Source organism: Sminthopsis crassicaudata, chromosome 6 (genome assembly GCF_048593235.1).
Source record: "Sminthopsis crassicaudata isolate SCR6 chromosome 6, ASM4859323v1, whole genome shotgun sequence".
NCBI classification, from domain to species: domain Eukaryota; kingdom Metazoa; phylum Chordata; class Mammalia; order Dasyuromorphia; family Dasyuridae; genus Sminthopsis; species Sminthopsis crassicaudata.
Genome location: NC_133622.1, coordinates 15644500 through 15668272, shown reverse-complemented (window position 1 = coordinate 15668272; position 23773 = coordinate 15644500). Strand labels below are relative to the sequence as shown.

Genomic DNA, 23773 nt, shown 5'->3' with positions numbered 1-23773 from the left:
GTGGGGCTCTGCTCCCGCCACTTCTCCAAGGTTTCCCCGCTCTTCGGGGGAGGGGGGAGGGGCAGCGGAGTAATCTTCCCAGCAGCCCTCTCGCGTGACGTGCACCATTACGCCGAGCCCAGAGGGCGGGTGACTTCTCGCCCCTCCCCCTCCTCGCCTTTCCCCAGCTAAAGGCGGGAGGGGCGTAGAGCGGGAGGACGGACGAATAAGCGAGGGAGAAACGGCGGGGAGCGGCGCGGCGCGCGCGCGTCTAGGCACGCACGCACGTAGCGGGGGCGCGCGCGCAGGCCCGGTCCTCGCCGCCGCCGCCATTTTACCTTCTGGTCCTGGCCGCACGGCGGAGGCTGTTGTAGGTGGGGGGGGCGCCCCGAGCCGAGGATCGCCCTTGTCCCGTCGCCGCCGGCCGCGCCTCGTCGCCTTCCCTCCCTCGCTGCCCACATCCCTTCCTCCGTCGCCGCGGCCTCAGCGCGACCATGTCCAAGCGGCACCGGCTGGACCTCGGGGAGGATTACCCCTCCGGCAAGAAGCGTGCGGGGACCGATGGGTGAGTGCGGTCGGGGCGGGCGGAGGGTCGGGCCCGGGGAGGCCCAGGGGAGCCCCGGGCGGGGAGGCCGCGGGGCCTGCCGGGGATGGCGGCCTCGTGGCTGGGGCAGCGGTGCTCGCGGAAGCGGGGAGGCCGCGTCCGGGAGGCTGAGGGCGGCGCGTGGGCCCGGGGAGGCCGCCGTGGGGGAGGGGCGCGCGCGTGGGCCCGCCGTGGGGGAGGGCCGGGCCGGGCCCAGGCCTTCCGAGATTCCCCGTGGGGATGGATGCTGGAGTAGGCGACTGGCGCTCCCGCGGGGCCGTAACCTTGGGCATCCCGGAGCCCCCACGGGAGGCGCCCCGCGTGGAGGTCATGCCGGCCCTGGCCGCTGGCTCCTCCTCTGTCTTGTGAAGCAAAGGGGAGCGGACTTGCCCTGGAACCCATTCCGACGTGTTTATTATACTTTGGGACTGGGGACTCAGGCCCTTGCGCTTTTCGGGCATTCATGTGCTCCTTGCACTTCCCGGGGACTCGTGCTCCTGCACTTCCCGGGGACTCAAGTGTGCCTTAAACTTTCCGGGGACTCGTGCTCTTGCACTTCTCAGGTTCTCAAGTGCTTCTTGCCCATCCTAGTTACCAGTGCTCTTTGTTCCTAAGGGACCCTTGAATGTAATAGATGGAAATGTTTGTGGGATGAATAGTAGTCTACATCCCAGAGCTAAGGTTGTCGGTACCGTTAAGACACCGAGTTACTCATCTGCTGGCTTTGGGGCCTACCTTTCTTCCCTCCCAAGTCTGCTGCTCTTCTCCCTGACTTCGGACAAGTTACTTGAGTCATTTCTTCAGCTTTAAAATAAGGGGTTTGTTCTCGGGTCTCTTCCAACTTTTAATCCTGTAAACGCCAAGGTTAATTACCCCCAATTAACTATTTCACCGAATTTAATTGCAGTTTAAGGCAGATTACACTTTTTCCTCCTCTGAGCTCACTGCAGGTTGATAGTAAGTAAGTAGATCTAAAGTGTAGAATGAAGTAGAGGGGGATTTCCTGCTCAAAAGTTTTTGCTACCCAGCTTTTTTGAATGTTAAAAACAGACTGTCACATTTAAATATTTTTCAGAAGTCTCACAACTCCAGACTAAATTTGCATGTCTTCCTAGTTTTTTTTTAATTATTTCTGAAAACTTAGTTTCTTAGAGGTCTATATCCTGAAGTTCTGAAATCTTAAGTTAGCTACAACTACAGCCATGAAGGAGAGCAGTAGGTTCTTAAATTCTTTAAAGCAGCACAAACTGCTTCTTTCATCTTGAGGGATGGAAGTGACTTTGTAAGGAGAAAGCCAGATATTGTTAAAGTATTTTAAGAAACTAAAACTAGCATTAGTTACAGCTGAGCTGAGTTTATATTAGAGGGAATGTTAAATTCACTTCCTCTTTATCTTTTAATTTTTTTTTTTTTTAGAGTGGTAAATGCATCAGCAGTTATGTCTTATGTCCATGTTGCTAAATTGTCTGATTGAGGTCGTACTTGGACAGTGAATTTTCAGAATTCAGCCTTAACATTGTTGCACTTGTAAGTTTGAGTTACTCAGAGTTAAGTTGTATATGTGTAAAAATTTAAGTTTTTAACTCTTGGGATCCAACTACATAGTAAATCTTTTGATCTGTGCAAACAGGATCTTTATGAAATGGTCTTATAACCCACATGTATATGTGACGTAACTGGAAGGGCTATCCAGTCTTACATTCACTTTGAAGAATTATGTAATATAGTCAATTGTATTTGAAACCAGAAGGCGTGGCTTTGAATCCTTCACCTACTAATTTTAACCTGAGTGATATTGGACCATGAAGTTGGAAAGCACCTATTATGCAACATGCACAGTTGTTACAAGTAGAAACCCCAAGTAGCTCCTTCCCTCAAGAAGCTTCTGTTCTATTGGTGGGAATAGCATACATACAAGTAAATTTATCATTGAGACGTAGTAAACACTGATTTTGGGAGTGAGGAAAGTCAGGAAACTTGTCTTGTAGGAGCCGGCGCTTGAGGTTTGAAGAAAATAGGAATAATCAGAGGTAGAACTGAGTGCATTCCACACTTGGGACATAGCTTACGGAGGAGAGGTTTAACCTCAAAGGCTCTGAAATAGGAGGTGGGATTAAGGCTGATAGTGAGAAGAGTTCTGGCTCTGATGTCACAAGCCCTGGGTTCAGATTTAGCTTCTAGTCTAAAGCTACAATCCAACATGATGTACAAGGGACCACAAGGAACCCGGTTGGACTGGAAAGTAAAGTGCACGTAGAGGAGTTGTACGAAATATGCTTATTAGGTAGGATAAAATCAGATTTTGGAAGGTTTCTAATAGGAGCTCCTCTAGAAGTATATGAACAGGAATGGGGTGTTGTGAAACCTGTGCTTATCTAAGAGCATGTTGGCTCCATGAACAGTGTTGATTAGAGAGAGATTGGATGTGAAGAGGCGGTGAAAATCATGTCCGACCCAGGTGATGGCTATGGAAATTGGGAGGAAGAGATACTAGAGGCTTTAGATAGTCAGAGTTGACTGGTGCCCAGTTAGAGGTGGGGAGTAAAGGAGAATGGAAAGTTGAGGATGACCCCAGGCTTACTAAGCTGGGTTCAGGAAGGATGGTGCCCTAGATGAAAAGAGCAATGGTAGGGAGAAAGACAGATCTGTTTTGGACATGCTGCTTTTTAATGGATTGCATACTTACTAAGGTCGTCCTGTGGGAAATGTCCAGTATGCAGCAGGTGATATGGGACTGAAACTGAGGGAAGACTTAGCTGAGTACTTAGATCGGAGCATCAGCTGTGTAGAGATTATAATGGAGCCCGAGAGAATTGAAGAGATCACTGGGAAGAGGGTATAGAGAAAGGATCTTGGGTATCACTGTGGACTGCTACCACATTTAAGAGGCTGAACTTGGGGGAAGGGAGCAGAGATCTAGTAAAAGAGACTTAAGGAGTCACCTGCTAGGTGTAATATACCGTGTTAGGCACTGAAGAACATAAAATATTAATATTCCCCTTGCCCAAGGATGCACTTTTATTATTCTTTCCTGGACAAATGATGAAAGCAGTTGTATTATTTTTCTATTGTGGCTGTCCAAAATATTCTAACTGGATTTTGTAATTTAAGGTGTCATTTCTGAAGCATCATGAGGAATTTTCTGAGGCAGTCATTTAACCTCTTTTAAACTCCATTTACATTCATAGTTAAAATGTGGAGTTGACCTTAAATGATTTTTAAGGCCCCTGAGTTCCATCTGTTTTCTTGGCTCTTTCCAGGGGAGTGGCAGCTTTTGTACATTGTCTGTTTACAGCCCTGTGATAGTGCTCAGGAACTTTTCATACTTGCTAATTGACTTAAATGCAAATCTGCAGGTTTGTTTTTAAATTCCTGGCTGTTGGTGAGTGAATTTTCTTTTTAATGGTTCCTACTTGGTAGCCTTGTGAATACCACTTCCAAAAGTCTCTGTCAAAATAGCTACAGGTACTATAGTTTTCTGTTTCTATGCCTGGCATCATAAGTTACTAATAGTAGATAATGTGTATTACATCCCCTTCTCTACCTCCACCTCTACCTCATCTGTTTAGAAACCCTTGGAACATAGAATTAGGAAGAAAGATTAAATATTTGAAATAATGTGCTATTGCAAACCAAAGAAACATTTTAAAAATCAGAGCTTATTAAGGAAATGTTGTTTGTCACTAGTTTGTCACTAGGCTTAAGACATAAAATGAGACGTAGCATTTATCTTTAAAAGAAAAAAAACAACTTAAAATTAAATTACTTTGAGAAAACTTTACATAGCATTGATTCTACTTGAGTAAATTCATAAAACACAACCTACCCTATTTTCAGTTCAGTAGTACTCATCACAATGCACGAGTAGAAACTTATAATTTCCACTGTAAAAGATAAAAAAATCTGAAGTATTTTATACTTGAATTAGTTGTTTGTAATTGCATAATAATGTGGGACAAGAAACTGCCCTGCTAGTTTGTATTAATTACAAATGCCCTTCCCACTGTGTTGTATATATGTTAGATGCTTAATGTTTGAAATTTCCTCTTTGACTAACTTAAGTCTTAAATACTTTCTAACTTTATATGTTGGGTAGTTATTAATATCTTCTGATCCCATCTACCATGCATTTTAGCATAAACCTTCACACAATTAAGCCATTTCCTTACTCCAAACCTGAGATTTGCCTAGACTAATCAATAAATTCCCTGAAAACCCTGCTTCTTCTTCTCTTCTTCCAATTAATTTTTTTTAAAGGAAAGAGAAATTTTTATTGGCTAAAAGGTTCAATGTGTTAGGAGTATTTGATATTCAATATCTGAAATGAAGCTTTATTTTTGACAGTTTCCAATTAAATTAGCCAATATGCTGCTATGAGCAAGTCACAACTCTTTTAATTGCTTATTCTCCACCAAATGTGTATGGTAATGTGTATAGTACCTAATTCACAATATTATTGTGAGCTAGCATGTGAAATAATATGTGTAAATAATTTTGTGAACTTTAAAAACACCGCGTAAAATATTAGTTATTAACACTCTAAATGCTCCCTGATTTTGAGATGTTAATGATTCTTCTAATTTTCTCCCATCTTTAAATTAATACAGACTTAATTCACAGTTGTTAACTTAGCTGAAGTCCTCTTTAGATACTCTTAATTTATTTACAAATTTTCTTGCACTCCTCAGAGCTAAGATTATTTGTAAAAATTTAAGCAGCCAAGATAGCCTACTCCTGCAGTGTAATGCTAGTCTGGATGTTTCAAATTAGCTGGGGTGGGTGGGTGGGTGGGTGGGTGTGTGTGTGTGTGTGTGTGTGTGTGTGGGTGTGTGTGTGTGTGGGTGTGTGTGTGTGTGTGTGGGTGTGTGTTGTTTCTTTCTGAAATTTGCTATTGAGCAACCTTAGACAGATGTTTAGCTTTTCTGGGCCTCAGTTTCCTCATCTATAAAATGAAGGGATTGGACTAGATAATCCCCAAGGTTCTTCCAGCTAAAAATTATGTCTCATTTAGATGCTTATTTTATAGGACTTTTGCTTAACCTGACTCTAGCTGATTCTGAGTCATTCAGGGAGCTAGCCCATACTTTATAAGAAATGATAATACTGAGAGAGTGAAAAGAGACCTCACTAACTAGAGTCCCTAGTTTTGAATCCTTGTTCTCTTACTTGCTGCTCATTTGATGTAGGGTGCAACTTTAGTTTTCTTCATCTCTAAAATGAAAGGATACCAAAAATTAAAAGGAGGTGAGTTGATTTGTACAGAAATATTTTTAGCAGCTCTTTGTGATAATTGTGATGGAATATTACTGTGCTTAAGAAATGATGAGCAGGATGGTTTCAGGAAAACTTGAAAAGACTTAGATGAACTGATGCAAAGTAAAGTGAGCAGAACCAGGAGAACATTGTGTATAGTAACAGCAATATTGTACAGTGAAGAATTGTGAATGACTTCCATTTCTCCACAATACACTAATCCAAGATAATCCCAAAGGACTCATTATGTTGATGCATGCTATCCACCAGTAGAGAAAAAAATGTACAAACTGAAGCACACTAATTTTCCCTTTACAATACAATGGAAACATACATGTTTTAACATGTTATTGAGGGAACATTTTATTTAAAAATAAAATGAGAGGATAGGAGTAGTTGATCTTGATGACTTCTTGCCATAATTCTTATGAATAAATTCCTTTTAGATTTGGTTTGAAAAAGGTTGGTTTGAAATGGAGTGCTTTAAGGTTTGCAAAACACTTTGCCTGTATTTTTTCATTTCTTTGTGCTTGAAGTTACTAATGAGTAGTAGGGGTGTTTTTTGAAGAAAAGGAAATGTCAAGGTGTTGTTTCTTAAATTTCTAAAGCACTTTCTAATTTGTATAAATTATTTTTGTGTTTAAATACTGTCATGCTGCAATTAACAGAACAATGCTCCTTTATAATGAAATTATTTGATTTGTTTTGTTTGAAGTACAAAATCTTTATCCTAGGGAGAAGGCTTTGCAGTTAAACAAACAATGTTGGCCCTCTTTTGTCCCTACTCTAACTCTAACCCTAACCCTAAATGCCTTTTCAAAAAGAGATAGGGGAGGATATTGCTGGGAAATAAAAAATTTGTCTTTGCCTCTTACAACTTTCTGGGCACCAATTCTTCAATGCTTTTATCTATCACAGTAGGAAAGGATCCCATGTCATTTATATTGATTGATTTTTATATCCTAAAAGAAAAAATGCAAGTAAAGGGTTTTGCAAACCTTAAAGAACTAAATTCTTATTAGTTATTTTTATTCTGTCCAGTGTCATGCAAATCAGAAAATTTTTATATGACTGCAAAAACTTAAGATCATAAATCTAGAATTGGAGGGGGACTCCAGAGCCCATCTAATCCAAACACTTCATTTTCTAGATGAGAAAACTGAGACCCAGAATGCAGAATTTCATTCTACCAAGGCTTCTGAATTCTTCAGAGCCATTCTTTCCATAGAAGGATATTGCTTTCAACCCTGTGATGATTTCTGATTGTGCTACTTTTGTGAAGTTGAACTCAAGCAAATCTCTTAACTTCTCCTAAGTTTATTCCAAGTATAAAATGAAGCAGTATGAGTTGGACAATATCAAGAGTTCCTAACCCAAGGAATTGTTGCAAGAGGTTCTCATTGAGTGATTTGGGGTAGTTAAAAATCAAGCCCATGTTCTGTGGACAAAGTGATACTGATATCTTGTACTTCTGTTAATTAACAATTATAGGTGCTTTATGTTTAGTTAAATATTCATTTGAAAGCATTATGAGCTCATAGGAATTTTTTGCCATTTTATAGTTTACTTAGGCGTTGTCTAGTAACAGAACAGCCATTAGTATCATGTTGAGGTCCTAAAAAGATTGCAGATTGTTTACTCCTTTTAAAGATTTAGTCTTTAGGTTAGGGTTGTACAACTATGTACAAATGAGGTATATAGCAAATGGGATTTTAGCTGAGACTTAAAGCTAGGAAGCAGAGGTGAAGAAGGAAGAACTTCCAGGCAAAGGGGACAATTAAGTGAGAATACTTAGCTAGCATCCGGAAATGGCTTGTGCTGTGGGAGGAATAGTGTGGCCAGGGACACTGGATTACAGAATACATGGAAAGTAGAAAAGTAGAACCAAACTAGAAAGTTTGGAAGAGGCCAAGCTAGGAAGAGGTGAACCAAGGATATATTTGCTCTTTGAATAGAGAGCTGGGGGGGGGGGGTTAGGGGGGAAGATGGTTTAGGAAGATCAGTTGATCAATTGAGACTCTAGATAAAGACACCCACCAGCAGGCTGTCACAGTCTGCATGTGAGGTGATAAAAGGTCCTAAATAAGGAGATGACAGTGTCAGAGGAGGAGGCATATATGAGAAATGCTATGGAATGTAGATGTACAACAGGCTTGACTGCTCATTAGATGGAAATGGTATAGAGAAGAAAAGAGGGCTCAGGACAAGTACCAGGTAAAGATCCAATAAAGATGGAGAAGTGGGTGATCAGCAGTGTCAAAATCTAACTCTCAGGCTGCCAGAGAGTTTAAGAAGGGTGAGGATTAAAAAACAAGCCATTAGATTTGGCAATTAAGAGTTAATTCCATACTTTGGAAAGAAGAGTTTCAATTGAAATATAAAGTTGGAAGAATCAAGGAATATAAAAGACACAGCATGAGAACAAATCACTTTGCTTGTTTTTTTAGAGAAATAAGGCTCATGGAGCTGAATCATGAGCTCTTTGAGAAAAGGGATTTTTTTGCCTTTTTTTCCCCAGCATTTAGTACAGTGTTTGGTAGATAGTAGGTGATTAATAAATGCTCACTGACTTATTGATTTCTTCATTCATGCTTTCTGTCTAGAAGATATTTGTCAGCCTTGTTGGAATTAGGAAAAATGTCCCTAATTAGGTGATACATACTGTAAGATCAGATAGATTTAACCATACTTTTAGATATTAGGCCTTTTTGCCTTTATTTGCAGAATGAAATATTGCATCTCCTAAAAAGGGAACCACAAGCCTGAACATGTCTGTGCAGCATCCTACATTCCTTCCTTAAATTTCTTTCAGTACTCTGTCCTGGAACAGGTTGGATTTTTACCACTTTTCTCCAGTCATTTTAGTTTTTGATTCATTAGTTTCTCTATTGAAACTCCTCTCAGTGTTTTGAAATTAAGTCCTATGCCATCTATATGATTTTCTTGCTCACTTAATGAACTTTGATATAAAACATGCTACTAGAGTTCTTCGTAGAACTGTGAATGTCTTCTTTCCCTAGGTGGAAATAGGGACTTAACATTTAATTTCTATTTTGTGAGAGAATAACCTTAACCTACTATGCATGCACAGTAAGAACTTCATAAATACTTTGTCAGTGTGTAATGAGCAGAGGACTATGAATTTGAAGATCAGAGCTCTAATGACTTCTCATTAACTTGCTATGTGACTTCTGTTTCTTCTCCAAAATGGATGAGTCAGACTCCAAAGATATTTAAGATTAACCCTTTCTACTATTTGATAGACTGTTGGATACATTTGTAAACATTAAATTACCATGTATATGTGACTTGTTATTTAGTTTTACAATCTCCTAGAACTCAAAAGTCTACTTTTGGAAACTTTTGGAAATTTGTAACAGTGGTAAAAACTTTCTGCTTGATTCAAAGGATGTCAGTCTGGCCAGGGATACTTGAAAATGTCAGGAGTGTGGCCTAGATGACCAAGCTTTTCCTTTGGCAATCTGATGTAAATTATATGAGATGTGGTTTTTAGATTTACCTTAACTTTTTACTCTGGTGTGCCTCCTTTTATTTATTTTTTGTGACTTTTAAGATGTCTAGATGTATTGAAGATAATAGCTCTTAGTGCTTATGACCTCAACTTGTACTGTCATTGTGTAGACTGAGTACTGAGGGTAGATATTCACTTTGCTTATGAAAATGAGTTATTCATTTTTTCCTTTTTTCTTTAACAATATTTTATTTCCCCAATTACATGTAAAAATAATTTTTAATATTCATTTAAAAATTTTTTGAGTTCCAAATTCCCTCTTCCCCCCCCCCCCTCACTGAGATGATAAGCAATTTGACATAGGTTATAGATGCATAATCATGCAAAACATTTCTATATTAGTTTGTGTTGTCATTGACCCCGTTCCCTTATCACTTTGCCATATCTTGTATTCTGGCTTTTGACAGAACTTCATTTTCAGAGGTACTTCATTTTCAGAGGTTACCCATATTCTCTTAATTGCCAAATCCAAGAGTTTTTTTTTTTTCCTCCCAGTACCTTTGTGATCTTTCTTAGCTGTAGGGTCACCCCTTTGTCCTGCATATTTTCTACCTCCCTTTATTTCTTTTTTTCATCATTTATTTAGCATTTTATTTTTCTCCATTTACATGTAAAATAATTCCTGATTGTTTTCCTTCTTCCCTCCCCACCACTGATTGAGAAGGCGCATATGAAGTCATGCAAAGTATTTCCATAGAAGTCGTTGTAAAGGAAAACGTAGGAATGAACCCCCCCCCCAAAAAAAAAAAAAAACCCAACCAGAAACAAAAAGCCTCAAGTAAAATAAAGTAATAAAAGTAGACTTCAATATGAATTTAGAAACAATCAGTTCTTTCTCTGGTTATGAGTAGCATTTTTCAGTATAAGTCCTTCAAGTTGTCTTGCTGAGATAGCGAAGTCATTCACAGCTGATCAACTTACAATATTGCTGTTACTTTGTATCAGCTCATGGAAGTCTTTGCAGGTTTTTCTGAGAACATCCTGCTCATTATTTTTTAAAATACAGTGGTATTTCATCATAATCACATATCACAATTTGTTCAACCATTTCCCACATGTTTGGGCATCCCTACACTTTCCAACTCTTTGCCCTGAGAAAAGAGTTCCTATGCATTTTTTTGTACATATAGTGGTATTTTTAGATCAGAGGGTATGCATGGTTTTATAGACCTTTGGGCTTAGTTTTAAATTTCTACAGAATGGTTGAATCAGTTCCACCAGCAATGCACTTATGTCTCGTTTTTCCTACATTCTCTCCAACATTTGTCATTTTTCCTTTCTCTCCTATTAGCCAGTATAATAGGTATGAGATAGTACTTCAGATTTGTTTTAATTTGCTGAAAATGGATTTCTTTTAGTGGTGTGTCAAGAGGGAGATATCCCTCCCCTTCCAATCTACTCCGCACACACTCTTCTCTCCCTCCCCAATAGAATTTTCAGCATCTTAGCTATAATGGCAAGAGAAAGAGAATACTTTCTACTTATATTTCCATCTAAACTCATCTCAGCCCCCATACTTTCATCCTTTAGCTGAAGAAAATGTAATCCCTAGCCCAGGTAGCTAGCCATAAGGAGGGAAATTCTGTGCCTTTCCATTCATTCCAGCTGTGTAATGAGGCTGTTTCCTCATTTAATTGACCTTCTAGGGCTCTCCTACCCTGAAACTGCCATGTAGTTCAGCAAATTCTGGCCTGAAACTCCCATATCTTATTACAGATTTGCCAGACATAAGAAAATAGGGTTGAAGTCTCATTTGGATAGATTAAATTTTGATTATCCTTACTAGTAATTCACCTTCATTTATGTGGATGAAAATTGAGTAAAAAAAGGTTTTTTATTAGAGCCTGTTTCATTTTATAGTTGACCATTATATATAGGTTTTTTAATAGTTCAAATTTACTCTATTAGAAAAATAGTACACGTCATCCCCTTTTTACAGATGAGGAAAGAGGTTGGATGATTTGATCAAGTTCACACCTAGTAATGGTCAATATAGAGTAAGCTTTACACTAACTCTTCTAAATCTAAGCCCCTTGCTGACCACTCTCATCACATGATCTTTTGTCAGATTCTACTCCTGGCCCATTACAAAGCTTGTCATTAAAACTAATTTAAGTATACTTCAGAGTTGTTCGAGCAGTATCAATTTGGAATAACATAATCTTAATCTTTAACTCATTGCTCCCTATAATATTGTTGGGCATAACATCCTTGATTTCTTGAAATTAATTAATTACAGTCGTATCAAATACATAATCTTATGATTGGAAGAGAAAACTTTATGGAAATGTATAGAATCCCTATTATTAGATGCATGTGTAGTCCACCCTAAAATGGAGTCTACAGAATGAGTAGTGAAAAGGTTAAGGTAACTTCATTAGAATGATATTGGAAGACTAGTGAGATGATTTTAAAATGCTACTTTATTTTTTTTTGCTGCCAGAGGATTGGCCAAAGTTAACCACTGGTTTCTCAGAAACAGACATGAAGGCAGTGTTAACTCACCATACAGATTCAAAGGCTTTTGTAAACATAGCAGAGTTTCTTAATGATAATTGATATATATTATGCTTTAAAGTTTGCAAGCACTTTCAGTATATTATCTCATTTGAACCTCACAACTACAGCTATCTCCATTTTACAAATGAGAAAATTGTACTATGTGCAGGATTTCAGCCCAGAACTATCTGATTAAATTAAATTCAGTGCTCTACACCTTGGATTTTGTAACTCTTATTTTTATGTCGTGGAATTAAAGATTCTCACTTCCATTAAGGGAATTTCACAAATGTCATGCTAGCAGGAAGATCTGGTGGTGGAACCTGAGGCAGGACACCCAAGTATGATTATAGTTCTTGTAGATTGGTTGGTGTACATAAAAATCCAGAAGGCTAGTTCAGTGTGCCTCAAGTCATCTCTCTCCCAGTGAGAACTTTTGGAGAGCTATTTCTGATGGATAAAGAAGCACTTTAAATGTAAAAAACTACTTGATTGTATTAATAATAATAATACCGTACACTTATATAAGTATTTTATCATATATTCTAGAGTATAGAATTGGTGAATTATATCTAATATTCATTATCTTCATTTTTCCCCCCAGAAGAAAATGTTTGTGGATTTTAACATGTGTACTATTTTTCTGATAGAGTAAGTTTTAACTATTAAAAAACCTATATATAATAGTCAACTATAAAATTTGGATTTGCCCAAAGTTGCATATGGACAAGTAGGGGTATAATGAATGGAGTTTAAAGTTAGGAAGACCTGAATTCAAATCCAGCCCCATTCACTTCCTGCTGTGTGACCCTGGACAATTCACTTACCTCTGCTTGTCTCAGTTCCTCATGTATAAATTGAGCTGGAGAAGAAAATGATGAACCATTATAGTACTTTTGCCAAGAAAACTGAATGGAGCCATGAAGAGTATGATAACACTGAAGCAGCTGCACAGCCACCAAAACAATATATATAGTTCCTTATTGCTTAAGAGCTTGAATTCCAGTCTAGCTCTTTATTCTTCATTAAAATCTATTTCTATTGTTGCTTATGCTTGGAAGCTATTCTAGTTTTTGCAGTCCATTTGGGATTTCTTCTCAAAACTAGTGGAGTGGTTTGCCATTTCCTTCTGTATCTAATTTTATAGGTAAGGAACTGAGGTAGACAGACAATTATGGTAAGTGACTTAACCAAAATCACCCGGCTAGTAAGTGTCTTATGGTCAGATTTGAACTCAAATGAGTCTTCCTAACTTCAGAATCAGCCCTCTCCACTGAGCCACCTACCTTTGAGCTGTATATGCACACTTCTGCGTACACACACACACACACACACACACACACACACACACACACACACACACTGGTATAAGTAAAAACTTATAGCATGTTGAATAATCTTTGTCACAAATGTTTCAAAATCTTTAAGCAGGAAGGGATTTTGTGAAATCATTTTCTCTATCATACAATGCTCCATTTCTTTATCTCTTTCCTTTTGCACCAGCTGCTCACCCTGTTCTCTTCAATGTGCTCACTTTTGCCTCATAGAATCTTTCTCCAAGATGCAGCTCAGACCATCTTCTGTCTGAAAGCTTTGCAGATCTTCTTTGTCTCTTCCCCCTCAAATAACTTTGTATACTTAACTACTTTGTATTTGTTCGTATTCTCTTTATCTTTATTCTGTAACTTCCTATATATGTCAGTCTTTGACCTATTATAAGTAGAAAGTGTTTCATGTATTTGTAACCTCAATGCCTAGTATAGAATGTAGGCTCTACACAAATAGGCAATGTTTTATTCATTGGATTTGTAGCCTAGTGTTTAGCATATGTTGGGCAACTTAATTCTGATTGATAGTCTTAAGAAATAACAGCAGCCCAGTCATATGCAGCTTTGAGTGGTAAAATGGTAAACAAAAGACCAATTTTTAGAATTTGCAAGGACCTTGTTAGCCATTTACCCACTTCTGCATCCTGAAAAAACAATGCTCACTATAGCTTACTCTACAAGAAGCTTGGTTATCCTAGGCTTTTCTTAAAGATCTCCACTGATGGGAAACTCCTTATGCCTATGAGCTGGTATAGATTCCATGGCGAATTTGAATTTTAAAAATATTTTATGATGATTGTATTTCAATATAATTGGTTTCCTTTGTAATCCCACTTCTTTTATTTTGTTCCTCTAAAAATATTTTGCCAGATATGAAAGTGTATGTTTAAAAGTACTGGGGAAATTGAATTTGACAGCTCTCTCAAGTTGGGAGTTTCTAAGTACAGTAAGAGAAGGCTATCAGGTGCTCAAACTAAGTTTGATATCACTAAGGAGCCACCACAGATTGCTTGTTGAGGGGCAACCTATTTCAAGTCATAAAGGAACACAGTAGTTCAAGTTCAATCTTTCAAGCTAGCAGAGCAGATTGCCCTGGGCAATAGGGAGATCCAGTCCTAAACAAAACAAAACAAAACAAAACAAAACAAAACAAAACAACAAATAAATAGAAACCTGAGAAAGATTTTGTAGGTATTACCAGATAGCCAAAACTAAAGGAGTCTGCGATTAAAAAAAAATAAATAAAATAAAGGTTAAGCACCCCTTATCTAGCTCAGCCCTTTTAAATTACAAATGAGAAAAAAAAAATAAATAAAGTTCTTCCTGTAACGAACCGTTGTCTCCAGGCAGTTGCTGTTAACTCTTGTCCAAAGAAGTGACTTCCCTTCCTGCAGAGAGCCCCGTCAGGCCTGATGTAATGCAGAGAGTCTTCTCCTTTCTCTGAGAGTCCTCTCTTTTATTCTCCCAGAGAATGGGCGTGGGATAATGCAAGGGCTTCTGGGAAGAACCACCCCAGCCAATGAGCTTGCCCCCTCTATCAAGTCAACCTGAGTTCTCACCTTGTAATTGTCCAGAAAACCTGAATTCTCACCTTGTCACTGTCCAGACAACCTCAGTTCTCACTTAGTAATCCTAACATAGTTCCATTGTTCAGAAGTATCATTCTTAATCAGCTGAAATTTTTTTAACCTATTTTCTTAACTAGACACAATATTTTGGGGGCGTTCATAGAACTCACTTTGGAGGACTGTGTTGAAGACTTTTAAAAAATTTTAGGGGCAGCTAGGTGGCGCAGTGGATAGAGTACCAGCCCTGAATTCAGGAGGACCTGAGTTCAAATTTGGTCTCAGACATTTAACACTTCCTAGCTGTGTGACCCTGGGCAAGTCACTTAACCCCAGCCTCAGGGAAAAAAATTTTTAATTTGTTGAATGGAAATGTCTAAGTATGTTACTTTTTTTGTTTGTTTTCAATCTTAGCAAATAAATATCTGATTTTTAAATTTTTATTTTTAGGAAGGATCGAGATCGGGACCGGGATCGTGAAGATCGTTCCAAAGATCGTGACAGAGAAACAGAGAGAAAGAGAGAAAGAGAAGGAAAAGGAATTGCGTGCCTCTACTAATGCTATGCTCATTAGAGAATCAGCACACTCAACACACTCAACACACTCAACACATTCAACACATTCTGCTCATTCAACACACACAGGACATGCAGGACACACATCACTTCCACAGTGTATTAATCCATTCACTAATCTACCCCACACCCCTCGTTACTATGACATTCTAAAGAAGCGGCTTCAGCTCCCTGTTTGGGAATATAAGGATAGGTTTACAGATATTCTTGTTAGGCATCAGTCCTTTGTACTAGTTGGTGAGACCGGCTCTGGTAAAACAACCCAGGTAAGGTTTTGCATTGTGTTGTTATATGCTGTGTGTGTGTGTGTGTGTGTGTGTGTGTGTGTGTGTGTGTGTGTGTGTGTGTGTGTGTGTGTGTGTGTGTGTATGTAAGAAAGACACACAGAAAGATAATGTTCAAATATCCCAAAGAGAATTTGTAAGTCTTTTCATGTTCCTCTGATACTTTATTTGTCATTTCTTATGACACGGTAACATTCCATCATGTCCGTATACCCTGTTTTGTTTAATCATTTCCCTACTTGATGTGTATTTAACTTGCATACAGTTTTTTGATAACCACAAACTGATGCTATGCATGCTTTCATTTATGCAGAATCTTTTCATCTTAGATGTCCATGGGGCTATCTGTTTAATATTTCATCCAAAAATGTTTAAAATACTTAAATACCCTAGTTGCTCCTTCTGGTCATTTGCTTTAGAATTTCTGGGGTAGTGTTTATATAACCGTTTGAGAGATGTGCTGGCTCTGCACCACTCCTGGTGGGAAAGCAGCCTCAGTTCTGTTGACATGGAGTTAAGGAGCCCTCCGGGAGGGTCAGAGGCCTACTTTATGTCTGGGAGCCTGGAGGGAAGATGGAGCTTTGTTGGGAAGAGCCTTAGTGAGAGGCAGGGGAATGAAGGAGAGAAAGCATTGGCTTGGAAGCACATAACTCCCATGAGCCACCTAGTAACCTGTGACCTTTAACAAATCATTAACATCTCTCGGGTTTCAGTTTTCTCTTCGGTATGATGTCACTTAAATGACCAAATTGGAATAGATTGTCTAGGTACTGATTTTTGAGGGATACATTTGCAAATAGTTTACCAAATAATTGTAGATTTACAACCTGTGGAAAATTGATTAAAAGTTAGGAACTGCTTCTGGTTTACAGTGTTGTGTTAGTATGCCAGAATTTTAAGATCTTCTGTACAATTATCAGCTTTAATAATTAATCACATATTTGGGAAAGTGTGTGCATACTGACAATATAGTAATTTTTATCCCTCTTGTTGATTGTTATCCTTATTCAGAAATTTGTTAAGATAATTATTAAATGCTCTGGGAAAAGAGAGAAAAAAGTAAAATAGAGACTTGGATTTAGATTTGTATTTTCTCTGTGTAATTTTGCAGTGTTCATTAAGGATATAAGAGGGAAGCTCAAATTAGAAATTGTATAGTCAAAGGTCTGTAGTCAAAAGTGACTCAACTAATGGGCCTGTTTTTGGCAGTCTTTCAAACTTGCTTTTTCTATTTGTACTTTGTCAGTCAGCCATCTTTAACCTTTTCATCTCAAATGTTCTTTGCCTTCCACCCACATATTACCATCTGCCTCCTGTACCCCAAAATGAATTCCAAAGGGGTTCCTTGCAATCACAAGGCTAAACTTGAGAAAAATCTTATAATAGCTTTAAAATAGGAATAAACTAATTTACTCTCATTCCTTTTAAAATAACATTATTCTGTATTCTAGATAGGGGATTTAAGTGGGCATTATGTAATTCACTTTTTTTTTTTTTGGTAGTGTACTACAACATTATTTCTTATTCTTTTCTCATTGTTTATCCCTTTGTTTTCTCCTAGGGAATCTCCCCCAACCCCCAAGCACCTGTCACTTTTTTAATAGTAAAGGGTACATGCACACTTAGATTGTTGGTACAGTTGCTTCTCCTACTAGCTCGCAATTGAGTTAATTGAAATGCATTGTTATCCTGAACCTTTTCTGCTTTTTGAAAAGCAAGTTCTTGCCACTAAGCCCTTCTTGGCCTACTGCTAGTGAGGTCAGGACAGTTTTTTAGTTTTGGCTGCACCACAATCTTGAGTTTGCCTTCCACATTTTACCTTTCACCAAAATGATGCACATTAGATAGACTGAACATATATTTGGAGAAAGGGAAGCAGGAGAGGAAGGATATTTTGATGTAAAGATCATTGAACCAGAAGTTTAAATCCTAACTTGATACTAACTAGTGAGTAACTTGGAAACCTGTTTCTTAATTGTCTTATTAAATCACTTGATTTTAAGGTTCCTTTCTGGAGTCAGAATGAAGGAAGACTAGAATTGTGACAAGCCACAAGTGTTGGCAAGAAAAGCTTGATTAGGATGTAAAAGAGACGATTTAGTCTGAGCTAGCGAGTCTGGATAGATGAGTGAACTAGTTTGAAGAACAAAACATTGATCTACAAAACAACTAGGGGAGTTAAGGAATTGCACACAAGGAAATATGGCCTATCTTCTCTTACATTTTCCCTCCCTCTCCTGTCTCATGTAATAGAGCTTTTTGGGTTTTGATTTTAAACATTTTTGGCATTGTAGAATGCACAGAAGGATTGGAAGACCATCTAAAAAGATCTGGTTGGGAAGGCCTTTTAAGCGGTGAATAATAGCTGACTCACCAAAGGATTTTTTGGAATAGTTTTCTAAATATGGTCCTTAGTAATTCTGTATTGTCTATGACAATTTCTTGTGATATACAGAATTCTATAAAATTGGGGTGTGGGGGAGTGTAGAGTTAACCAGCTTTAGTGAAGACTTAGCTACTGGCTCCCTGTGGCTCTCCATCATTATGTTAATTTTCTAATCAACCCACTTCATGGTTCTGTGAAAGGGAAGAAATGCACTGTCATTCTCTTGTATTTTTATCCCCTTAAAATTGTGTTCTTCTGTAGATGTATAGTTGCAACTCTAGACCTTACCTGAAGCAAATGCAATACTTAGAGATCCAGTCCTCTACCTTGCTGACAACAGCAGGGTTATTCTGGTTATTCTCAGAGAAAGAGAGATGTTGTCTGGCTGGAAGGATGGCTGGCTGCATAAGTTTGGTTGAAGTCTTCTGAGACAATTTCTATTATGTTGTAACTGAATCCGAATAAAAAGAAGTTCTAGGACAGTTGTACAATTTATAACTTTGTGCTGTTCACAGAATGGAGACAAAATATTTTAATGCTCATGGAGTTAAATTATTAATTGAAAGAGGATTCTTAACCCCATGTTATCCTTTCATTTAATTTAAAATCATATTCTTGGAACATGATTAAATGTTTAACAAATGTTAAAACATTTGTTTTAAAATGTTAAAACATTTGTTTTAAAATGTTAAAGCAAAGAACTTGTGTGAAATTTCATTTACTGTGTATGTAGAGTGAACCAGTATTGTGGTGTGAACCTGAAAATGTTTTTGATAGATCCCTCAGTGGTGTGTTGAATACATGCGCTCCTTACCCGGCCCCAAGAGAGGAGTGGCCTGCACACAGCCCAGGAGAGTTGCTGCAATGAGTGTGGCTCAGAGAGTTGCTGATGAAATGGATGTGATGTTGGGCCAGGAAGTCGGGTACTCCATTCGATTTGAAGACTGCAGTAGTGCAAAAACTATTCTCAAGTAAGTGCTGTCATTCTCCTTTGAACTGTGAACTTTGATTACAGGGATTTTCTGCCACTTAGAAGTCTATTTCTACAAATAAAATGTAAAATGGATGACTAGTGAAGGTTTCCAGTTTCTTGAATGGAACTTTATCTGGTGATAATGCTAATTATTCTCTTTGTTGTAGATTCTATGAGCCTACAGTTTATTAATGTACTCTGTCCTAGACTCTGTGTTTGCTATGGAAACTTCCAGTGAGATAATATAGTTTGCTGCTTTTAAGAGTTTGTCTACAGTAAATTTCAACTGTTGATACACTGATACACCTACTTAAAAACTAAAGGTGAATTTTTAGTATACATTCTAGTCATTAGGAGACAGAGCGGTGAATGTATATTGCATTATCATGACAGTCCCTTGCCATTTCCAATATTTAATCGGCTAAATGCTGGGATGAAAAACCAAAATGTATGTGGAAGTTAGATGAATAACATGGTTTGCTGCTGCAAATGTATAATTGAAAGTTGTGCAGTTATCCTAATGATTACAATCACTTACTCTTTGTTCAAGGTGATCTCTAGAATGCTTCTAAACTTAAATGATTTACTTCTTAAAGCTTAATTTTTCTGCTATTAAAATAAGTTGTTTTTCATTTTTAATAGTATTTGTGACATTTGCTTCAGCAGTCTCAGTTGAGAATTGTCCACAATGACTAAGACAGAAATTTAGTAGTATTAGTATTTCTAACTCTTTGCTGTTTCCCATTCCTTACAATTTTTAGACATATGATGTCTTCTGGTTTTATATATATATATACACACACACACATTACTATAAAATTTCAGGAGGTCTCAATTAGAACAGACATCTAGATGTAAGATTTAATGTTTTTTGGTTGTGTCTTACAGACAAAATAGTGTTGTTAATGGTAGGTCTATTTATATTACGAAACAGAGCAAGTATAAAGCCATACTTGTTTAGGGGTAAAAATTGAGCTTCCAAGTGATCAGTTGATGCTGACTTGATTTCTTTGATCTGTGAAATATGTTGAGGGAAAGAGAGGCTTTGTTATTTTACATTTGTCATTCTGTACTTGAAGACTAGCCACTCCCACAGACTAGCTCTGACTATGGACAAACCACTTACCCCCTGTGAACCTTTTTCTTTGCCTGCTAAATGGGGATAATAATGACTGTTACTTAATTCAGATGGGAATGATTAAATGAGAAGTGGTTTGTAAATCTTAAAAGTGCTACATTAGTGTTATTTATTAATGATGGTTTGATGAGGGAGAAGATGACCTTTTTTTCTTTTACTTACATGTACTTTCCTCATGTTCCTTATTCCTCTTTACTGAAGCAAGAAGCACATTTGATTTATTTACAAATTTGCTATAGCTTTGCTTCTTTAAAACAAGGTTCTCAATCATCTGCTTCATTTAGTATTGCCACTTTTACTAGTGTCATATATAATGGTCATCAGCAAAACCTAGCAGGCTCTTTGTGGCTCTTATTCCATGCCCATTTCATTTCTTTGGTGCATTGTGATAAATGTCTTGTTAAAGATTTTCAAAGACAATTTTGTAATATTGCCTCAAAGTTAGTATATCGATTGTAGCCTCAGATATTAAAGTAGATATTTGTGATTTCCATTGATAACTAATGTTGAAATGAGAGGTCTATAATTTTTATTTCATTCATTTTAAAAATGTTATGTGCTTGTTATTTCACAATATACTTGATGTCATGTTAAAAGCAATTAGAATCACTGCATATTTTAATCTCATAGTGTAGTAAAGTGTAATACAATCCAGGTTTGATAATTCAACAGTTCTTTAGCTCTGTGATGTTACCTAAATTCATCACATTACGATTATAATTACTCTAGAAAATAAGACTGCTGATAGGGTTTATTCTTTAATTTAATTAATAATTTAATTTCAGGGATTTGGAGACAGTATAGAAAGAACATTTGACCCTGGTCAGGACTCAGGCAATTTTGAAAAAATAGAACCATCTACACATGTTGGCAGTTCTAAATAGGTCTCAGCTTTTACACATTTTTCTTACTGGGCTCATGATTTTGTGAAATGTAATTCTCAACAAAATTTGGAGGTTGGGATGGTTTGTAAATAATTTTTAAAAGGTAAGTTTCAGATCAAGATTTTTTTGTGTGTGAAAAGTGAAAGATTCTTTTGAGTTTAATTATCCAGGTCCCTGGTTTTTGACAAACGGGTTTCTGATTTGCACTACTCCTATAGGTATCAGTCTTGTTGCAGAATGCTATCTCCTCTGTGAAACCCTGGTCATTCATTGTTAGTTCAAGAGCAACCTTTGTGGGTCTACATGTAGTACTAGCTCAAAGTTAGGAAGAAGGTAGACTGCTCTTCAAATGTTTTGAAGGACATTATTTTTGAGTTTCTAAACCTTCATTTCTTAAGACTAAAGCCTTAATAGGTCTGAAGTGAATGCTAACTTTTGGACCCTGAGGAAAATCTTTTCTTTTTTGTTAATTGTAAGATGAAAAAATATTTATTAGCCAACCAGTTGAGGTAATGAAGTACAGTGGAAAGAGTGCTGGAATATCAAAGACCAGAGTTCAAATGTAACTCCAAATATTTAAGTAGCTGTGTTATGTTGGGCAAGTCATTTAATCCTTCTCTGCATAATAAGAAAATATTTTATTGAAATCTTACCCTATCACAAAATTCTTCTTTGTATCCCTTATGTTGTCCCCTTCCAGATAGCTATCCTATATAACAAATATTTTTAAAGAAGGAAAATCAGTCAAAATGGTTGATATATTTTTTAAAAATTCTTGACTATATGCATTGTACCATACTTGTGGACCTCTTAGATTTTTGCAAATAGTGGAGTGGATTGTTTTTTCATAATCTTCTTTGGAACTGTGCTATTTTGTAGCTTTCCAACTTTCATTTATCCTTTTCTTCCCTCCCTCCTTCCTTCCCCCTTCCTTTCTGCAAGGCAGATGAGGTTAAGTGACTTGCTTACAATCATAAAGCCAGTTGTATTAAGTGTCAGAGGTCATATTTGTACTCAGATCCTTCTAACTTGAGGGCCATTGTTCTGTCTATTACTCCATCTAGCTATCCCTTGATTGTCTTTCTATTTATGTTGGAATCACTGTATATATTGTTTTCTCGACTACTTATTTGACCATGTAAGGTCTTTTCATAAATCTTTACCTATTTCTCTTTATTCTTGTGCATCCTTACAGAACTTTAATATCTCATTATATTCATGTACCATAGGTTAATTAACCATTTCCCATTTGATGGTTTTCTATTCTATTCTTTGCTGTCACAAAACTGCTACTTTAAAGGACAGTGTTCATCTGAGTTGTACTCTCTTCACTTTCAGTCCCAAAAAATCTTCCCAGACTTTTCTGAAACTATCCTGCCCATAATTTTTATAATACGATAATATTCCATCCTAATTACATACTACCGTTTGTTTAGCCATTTTCCAAATGATGGGCATCCCCTTAATTTCCAGTTCTTTGCCATCACACACCAAAAAATAACTTCAATAAATACTTTTGTACATAAAGGTCTTTTTCCTTTTATTTTTTTTTTGATCCCTTTATTATGGACACTTTGCTGTGGTATTGCTGGGTATGCAGTTTTTTATAGCCTTTTGGGTATAGTTCAGAATTGATTTTTATTTTGGTTGGACCAGTTCACAACTCTACCAATACTTCATTAATATATTTATTTTTTCACATTTCCAGCGTTTTTCTTTTCTTGTCATATTAGTTGAACTAATAAATGTTGGCATTTTGAGTTGTGTTGGTTTTCATTTCTCTCAATAATAATTTAGAGCATTTAAAAAAAATGCAATTGTTGATAGCTTTGATGTCTTCAGAAAATTGCCTGGTTGTATCCCTTGAACATTTCTCAATTGGGGATTGGCTCTTAAGAAATCTGACCTGGTTTCATTTTATCCCAGTTTCCTGTTGTTTTCCCAATTTTGTCTGCATTGATTTTGTTTACATAAAAAACTTTAAAATGTCATGTAATCAAAACCCATTTTACTTCCTGTTATCTTTAGCTCTCATTTTGTACATAAGTTCTTCCCTTATCCATAAATCTGACAGGAAAATTTTTCATAGTTTTCAAATTTACTTAAATTTCAATCTTTACTCAAAATTTCATTTTTTAGGGTTTAATCAAAGTGGGTATTCCTTATAAGTTCATTCACTTCTCTGTTATGATACGGGAGCCACCTGCCAGTGGCTGCTGTAGGTCTAACTCAGACCTTTAGAATGGATCTCTTCATGTGAGAGGATGATGATGATACAAGGAGACTAAGAGGCAGTTGTATTCTCTGACCTCTCTCCTCTTCCTGCCAATTTATTTCATTCCCAATCCACAGGAACATCTGCAAGGCTGCTTTGTAACTCCTTCAAGTGTTTATGATTCATACCTGTGGAGGCTCTTAGAGAATTCTGCCCCTTCACTTAGGCATAGTCTTTAACACTTCTCTCTCCCTCCCTTGATAGTGAGTATCTTTTTTCTAAACATGTTAATCCCCTTCATATTTTTTTAATTGGATTGCTATCTTTTGTTTTATTATCATCTATGTTTTCTACTATATCTTACCCTTCTGCCAGAGACCTAGCTCTTGATTTACCAGAAAGTTAGAAAGCTACCATACATCTCTCTTGTGGCTCATTCTTGTAAATGCTGTTCATTAGATGCTCCATTTTTTGCCAGCATTCTAAAGATGTGAGTCATCTTAAAATTGGCAAAGGGCAAAGAGGTCCTTTTAAAAAAATTTCTGCATTGAGAACCAGAGGTTAACACCGTTCATATA

General features: G+C 37.4%; 1 protein-coding gene across 1 annotated transcript in view; it reads left to right on the top strand.

Moving 5' to 3' along the window:
- Window positions 1–339: 339 nt before the first annotated feature.
- DHX15 (DEAH-box helicase 15) overlaps window positions 340–23773 on the top strand; it is a 62600-nt gene continuing 39166 nt past the window's right edge. Inside the window, 4 exon segments of the mRNA XM_074274309.1 lie at window positions 340–544; window positions 15190–15246; window positions 15248–15581; window positions 18763–18956. Of these exon segments, the coding sequence (XP_074130410.1) occupies window positions 474–544; window positions 15190–15246; window positions 15248–15581; window positions 18763–18956 (656 nt within the window). The 5' untranslated portion in view covers window positions 340–473.